Source organism: Gossypium hirsutum, chromosome A02, assembly GCF_007990345.1.
Source record: "Gossypium hirsutum isolate 1008001.06 chromosome A02, Gossypium_hirsutum_v2.1, whole genome shotgun sequence".
NCBI classification, from domain to species: Eukaryota; Viridiplantae; Streptophyta; class Magnoliopsida; order Malvales; family Malvaceae; genus Gossypium; species Gossypium hirsutum.
In genome coordinates this window covers 95379853-95386717 of record NC_053425.1, presented here as the reverse complement: position 1 = coordinate 95386717, position 6865 = coordinate 95379853, and the positions used below count along the sequence as shown (strand labels likewise).

The 6865-nt window shown below is 29.6% G+C and overlaps 1 protein-coding gene across 2 annotated transcripts; it reads right to left on the bottom strand.

Annotated features, from left to right (window-relative positions):
* Positions 1 to 1801: 1801 nt before the first annotated feature.
* LOC107951758 (protein RGF1 INDUCIBLE TRANSCRIPTION FACTOR 1) lies at positions 1802 to 3694 on the bottom strand. 2 transcript variants are annotated; one of them, XM_016886894.2, is made up of 4 exons: positions 3413 to 3694; positions 3044 to 3253; positions 2518 to 2733; positions 1802 to 2431 (listed from the first exon to the last, which is right to left on the bottom strand). In XM_016886894.2, exons 1-4 carry the CDS (start codon positions 3473 to 3475, stop codon positions 2204 to 2206), a joined length of 717 nt encoding a protein of 238 aa, XP_016742383.1. In that variant the 5' UTR covers positions 3476 to 3694; the 3' UTR covers positions 1802 to 2203. The 2 variants fall into 2 exon arrangements, with proteins under 2 accessions (XP_016742383.1, XP_016742384.1); XM_016886895.2 differs by having other exon boundaries at positions 1802 to 2413; positions 3413 to 3637.
* Between the last annotated feature and the right edge of the window lie 3171 nt (positions 3695 to 6865).

Here is a 6865-nt window from a genome sequence, read left to right as displayed (position 1 = left end):
TATACTACAGGGGTTTATAATTTCTTTGTTAATTTCTTTTTATTTAAAATCTAATTATTAACTTTTTCAAAATGATTCAAATTGTTTTTTTAATAAAAATATTATTTTTTCTTTTATGATGTTGACATGTCAATCCACGTGACAGTTTATGTATACTTCATATTGACATAATATTATTTATCTTATATCACATTAACCAATGGCTCAGTTGACATACATAAGGTCAAATATTTTTTAATATGATGCCTAAAATTATTCATAACTTCTCCCTACCCCTTAAATAGGATAGTAAAACGTGCGTGAACACGCTTGGGCTCACATCCTTTTCTATTGACAACAATGTTGTTGCCTATTGAATTAAGACTCAATCGATTACATGAGATGAAACTTGAACAGGAAAAAATGTAGAAGTGTCGTGGAGGCCTACTCAAAAAAATAACAAATTAGTCCTTGTCTATTAGACCAAAGAGCAAACTAGTCTTTTTGTTGAAAATTTCATTCATTTTTTCTGTTAGTAATTAGTCCTTGTATATCAACATGAGGTACACATGGCATGCCATTTGTAACTGTCTGGATATTCTATCAACAATGTTAATTTTTAATAGTTGAAATGGATGAAATTGTTAATAGAAATAATCACTTTGCTCTTTGATCTAACATGCAAGGACTAATTTACTCATTTTTTGAGTAAAGAGGGCAAAATGCAAACTGACTTTAACACAGAAGCCTCCATGATACTTTTTCTCTCAAAAAAATTTACTTATTCGCTTACTATTTTAAAATATGAAAAACTATTTTATATTTATATTTATATAAACTATATTTAAATTTAAATAAATAGTGAAGTTGGCTTCAACTAAAATATTCTTAAATCCAAATTAATTCAAGTTTACTAGAAATTACAATTACTGATCTCCCATGAAAGATATTAGTACAAAAGAAATCTAAAGTACATCTTTATTGAAAAAAGAATGAAGAGAGATATTAAATTTACGAAATTTGGAAAATCATTCCTCTTTAAAAGGAATCGAATTTTAGAAAGAAGAAAAAAAAATGTAATAAGCATATATTGGAATTATCCCGAGCTTAAAAATATTCCTGGTGTGGTCTTTTTTCTTTTTCTAAAACTTTTAATGTGCTTTTCTTGAGAAAATTACTTAAAATGGAGGTTGAGGATCATCAAGAATAATAACTAAAAGAGGAGTTCAATTAATTAAACATTTGTTAATTAATTGTTTATGAAATTCAAAATCAGTATTTCCTGAATAATGATAATAATAGCACACCATGGGGTGAATGCATGGCCATGGCTATGGAGCTTTCCGTTAAAGGAAAACTAGAGTTCCTAAAGCCTTGGAAACACCTTCAATTATAGCAAACAACATAATCATACTACTTTTCATCCCATATGTAATGAAGACAAAGCACAGATTTGAGTACAAAACCACCCAACATCAAACAAGTATTAAGCCTTTAATTTTCATATATTTCTTAATCTTATTTAACTTGAATTTATTATTATTTTCCTTCTAAAAGCAAGAGCTACTTCCATTATAGTGCGTTTAGAGAGAAAACGTGTTGAAACTCTCGGAACAAAATAAAAAGAGAAATTCCACTTCCTACATCATTTTGGTTCAACTTCAACAACAAAAAGCACCAGACTTTAGCCTACGCGCCTTTTGGTCGCGTTTTTGACAAGATTTTCATGGCAGTGTTTAAGTACTTTCGTAGAAAAAGAATTGTCACCAGCACAGTACATCACTGCAACAATATATATAGATAAAACAAAAACAAAAGAATATTTATAAATTGTCTATTCATCACTCCATTAATTTCATTTTCACAGTATCATTTTAATTTCTCTTTGTAAAATACATCCCATCTTCTATATATAAATTATAATTATATATACACATTTTACACCACATATAATACAATAAAAAAGTTCAGTAAAAAAAAAAATGAAGTACCAAACGCCTACTCATCAAGCTACTGATCTTTCATCTTTATCATATCAAACCCATATCTTAAATTTAGTTCTGATTTTTTTTTTTGCTTATTTTTATGTACAATAATGACATTGGTATGGTGGTTTCCTTTCTAACACCGGCCTCTTGAGGCACAAGGCTCAGGTGCTGACATTGCCTACTATATCAGTCGAGGTAAAAAATATATATAGAAGTTCATTTTATTGTTGTTATTATTAGTATTCTATGATGAGACCTCCCATTGGAGCTCGATGAGGAACTCCCTTCCTCCGTTTGGCGGTCCTGTAATTCACGGCTGTTGGCGGCGGTGTCGACGGCCTAAAGCTTTGTACTTTGCTCTTTGTGCTTCCATTGCTAACACCATTCAATGACTCAGCATCCGACCCGTCTGTTTCCTTGCACATTTTCCTTTTCCTGATGAAGTTCTTTGATGTCCCAACAATCTAAAATGGTTTAATTACAACCATAAAAAAAATTTAAAGGGGCCAAAGATTGGAGGAATTATAGTAAATGCAGATGAATGAATTACCTTGCAACCAAGAGAACAGAAGCTGAAGGAATCAAGGAGGCTGCGCTCGCAGACTTGGCAAGTATTGGTGACACCTTTGCCAGGCCTAGGCTGAGGCCTTTCATTCAAGAACACAATCCTCGCACTGTTTATAATATATGTTTGAATCCCTGTTATGTCTACGAATTTCTGAATCTCAGAAACCCTTATCACATCATGGTATGAAGATCTCCTTATCTGCATCAAACAATAACCCATCCCCAAATTTTAGCACAAAAAATTTGGTCAACAATGTCCTATTGCTGTTCTAAATAGTTTTAAGCTATTTTGACTATTGAAAAAAAGAAGAAGGGAGATTAAAAAAACAAATTAATTGCCTGTTGCCCTTTTGTCAATCACCCAAAGAAAAAGGCACATGACATTGCTGAAATCAATGTACATTCATATAATTTTGTGCCTATGATCAAACAAGGATAACTTCATGATAATGGAATATTTGTGTATGAATAGCCCAGAAATGGGAAAAAAATCCAACTACTTATGGTACCTGAATAGCTCTATGGTCTTTGTGATAAGCAAGGCAAAGAGAACAAAGAGCACCGTTCATGCAATCCAAGCAATACATATTGCATTCACTCTTATGAGCGTCAGCATGGAGTTTGCATTGAACAAAAAAGCTTGTTTGTAGCAGTGGTCTCAGCCATGGCGGCCACTTCACTTCCTCTTTATCATCATCATAATCCGGACCACCTCCTCCCTGAATTATACCCCCTCCCCCCCCAAAAAAAAATATCATCACATCATCTCAATGACAGTATCCTTTTACAACCAAATACTAATATAAAACCAAGAAAAAGAAAGTAATAATTGAGGAAGATAGATATATATAACTGAACAAGGTGGTTGAAGGGCTAACCATGATTCTTCTGCTTTTTGGTTTGATTTCTCTAACCGTTGTTTCTTGATCAATATTGATCATTTGGAGCCAGTTCTGGGAGAAAGAAGAATAGGAAAAAAAAAAAGGGAGAAACTTTCTTGGAAAAACTTTTTAAAATTTTTCTAGGGAAAAAAGAAGGGGTGAGAAGAAGAAAGAAAACAAGTGGGGTTCCTTTGTAGTGGTGGGTGGTGGATGGGGGCATCGAAGGTGCTTATCTTTGGCTTAAAAGTCTTCAACCGAACCTCAATCCGAACCTAACCCAAAAGTAATATTAAATAAATAAAAATATATTTATTATTAGATGCGTTTATTTCAAGAAACTTCATGACCCTCTTAAATTTTCATTTAAAAAAATTTATTTTCTCGATATTAAAAAATGGTTTTCTTATTTTAAAAATTCATATAAATTTACTTGGACAGAATAGGTTGAGGCTGGCAATTGGGAACCCTGATAGATGGCTCATTATGATTAGACATTTGGAAGGCCAAGATGTGGACACGTGGAAGGAGTAATGAATCAGCTAGAATGCAAGGAGGGTGAAAACGCCATGTGTTAAAACTTATTTACTTAAATTGCATGGTGAAGTAAAAGTTAGGGCTTTGGAATTTGCCACCTCAAATGCTGAAGGATCATATAAATACAAAGATTTCTCTTTAGAATGCTCTTGAAGATGATGAGTTGTTGGTGCATGCAAATGCAAGGGAATATTATCATATTAAATCTTTTCTGGCCTGAAAAACTCCTATGTTTTACTACTACAACTAGCCTAGGTTTTAAATATTCTTATTTTTTATGTTTTAAAAGATAAATCATTAAATTTCAAATAAATGATTTTATGAGAGAATAATTTGAAAAGCAAAAAAAAGCTAAATAATTTTCGTCCAAAGTAGATGCAAATTCCATCATAAAATTCAGGGTAGTAGGACGATAATTTCAAGGTATTGATTTTTTACCTTTTCATCTATAATAAAGGGTTCACAATTAAAATTTATTTTTATTTTTTTAAAAAAGCTTATATTTCAGAGTTATATGTCAGTGTAGTGGGTGGATTGTTATGAAAATTGGTTGAGTATATATTAACATTTTAACAATTGGAAATACTGAACATAATTTTTATGTTTATTTTATGGTTTTTGAAATTTTTAGTTAATTTTAAATTTTTTTTAAGAATGTGATATGCTTTATTAATGTACTAAATACTTACTAATTATTGTACTATTTTTAAATTTTTATAAAATTGATAGCATAGTCTCTTCCCACCTTAAATTGATTTTAATACATTAACTCATCCGACAAATATTTTAAAATTATTTAATTTGTATTAAATGGTGTTTAAAATTTTTATTAAACACTTATTTAACACAAATTTAAATCGTATTACTTCTATCTTTTATTCTAAATAATTAATATAATAAATTAAGAAAATGACCAAAGGCAACACAAATTATTTAACAAAGCTATGCATATGGAATACTAGCTTCACGCATCCAAAAACCTAGAGATCATAAAATTCAAATATAAAATTACAAACTCCAACACTTTGGTGTACCCTTAATATGACACTTGAGGTTGTCTCTTTGAGCCTTGAAGAACCATTTATTTGCAATTTTATTTATTCAAAATTTCCATATAAATAATTTTTTGCAATGTATTTTTTATTTTAATATATTTTTCTAAATTACTTCAGCCGTAGCTGACATTATTAATGAAATCTTAATTTATGTAATATCACGTCACTAATTTTTTTTAAAATATTGCATTAAATATTTATATTATTGTTTATCAATGTTGTATTAATGAAATACATTAATTTTAAAAACAATATTATTAAAAAAAAGCACTACAAACTTGTATATATTATGAAATGGATATAAAAAACATTTAAATTTAGAGTAGAATGGAATTAGTCCACTCAAACGTAATCTATAAGCCTAATGTCTCGACTGTTGTTAATCCCCGCCCCTATTTTTCTATTAAACGTCGCTTTTGTACATGTTAGATAAATGCATACACGTAGGCATGGCAATATTTTCTACTTTATATTTTCAACTTTTTGTAATTGGATTTTGCTGTTATTAAACAGTGGGCAGTTATCTGTCAAGAAATGAAAATTAATCTTTTTATCAATACCTTTGCCTTTAAAATAAAGTGAATTAGAGAAAGTAGGTTTACGTGTATTGAAATGCATTATTCTCTTATTTATGGGTTGAAAAAAATTATATATAATTTTAGACTTTATGTCACAAATAGTAAATATAATCAAAACTTATAATAAGATTATTCAAAAAAGAGATATTACTATACACTTTTTTGGGTTTTTTTTAAAATAGTACCAAAAAAAGAAAAATATGAAAATAATATAGGAAAAATACTATTTATCAAAATGGTATACCAGGGGTGGTGCCGCCTATGTCAGAGGCGGCACCGGTGGTGCCTCTGGCAGAGGTGGCACTGAAGGTGGAGGTGCCACAAGCGACACCAAGGATGCATACCTCCTTGGTTTTTTCTGTTTTGGTTTTTTCTGTTTGGGGACCATTTTAAGGTCCCCAAGTTCAGCAGCAGCTCAGGTGAAGCAAGAAGCAAGGAGAAGAAGAGAAAAAGAAAGAAAAAGAGAAGGAGAAGGAGAAAGAGAGGGGGGCACCGGTGTGGGAAAAAGAAGAAAGAAAAAGAAAAAGAGAAGGAGAGAATAGAGAGAAAGAAGGTAGGAGAAAGAGAAGAGAAAAAATAATAATAGAAAAGCTGTTATTTTTGTTTTTTTAATAGCTTTTTTATTTTTTTTTTAAATTTTTTGTCAGAATTGGGGTGGGCGCCTCTGACATAGGCGGCACCACCCCAAGTGTACCATTTTGGTACATAACATTTTTCTTATACTATTTTTATGTTTTTTTGGTATTTATTTGGTAAAAAACCCCATGGATATACATTATGCCTAGATTTTATTTACTTATTTATTGATTGATCTCATTCTGATTTTATTTGATTATTATGTATTATATTAATAAAATTTATTTAATTTGTAATTGATTAAGCATTATATGTTATACTTTTAACCATATAATATTTATACTAATGACACTTTCAAGCAAAAAGAAAAAGGAAATTCAACTTATTATTATAATGTTTTTACAATAGATTATGAATTTGGTTGGAACAAATGACGACCTTCTTTAATTCATATAGCTTCACCTCGCTTTAAAATTTTACGTTTAAGTTTCATTTTATATAAATTATATTTATTGTTATTTTAAATTTTATTAATTTTAGTTCAAATTTTATAATGCGTGAGTTATATTTAAATTTATTTTAATTTTAAGTTCAAATTATTTTAATTATCAATTCTGTTATGCTTTTTAATAGTTAATTTTAATATAATTATTCAAATATATATATATTATTATTTATAATTATACTCAAACTTTTATTTGTAATTT

Coding starts and splice junctions, on each gene's coding strand:
- LOC107951758 (XM_016886894.2), bottom strand. CDS start 3,475: ATGATCAATATTGATCAAGAAACAACGGTTAGAGAAATCAAACCAAAA. Junction 3,254..3,412: donor CAAAAAGCAGAAGAATCATG/GTTAGCCCTTCA, acceptor GGTATAATTCAG/GGAGGAGGTGGTCCGGATTA. Junction 2,432..2,517: donor TCTGTTCTCTTGGTTGCAAG/GTAATTCATTCA, acceptor AAACCATTTTAG/ATTGTTGGGACATCAAAGAA.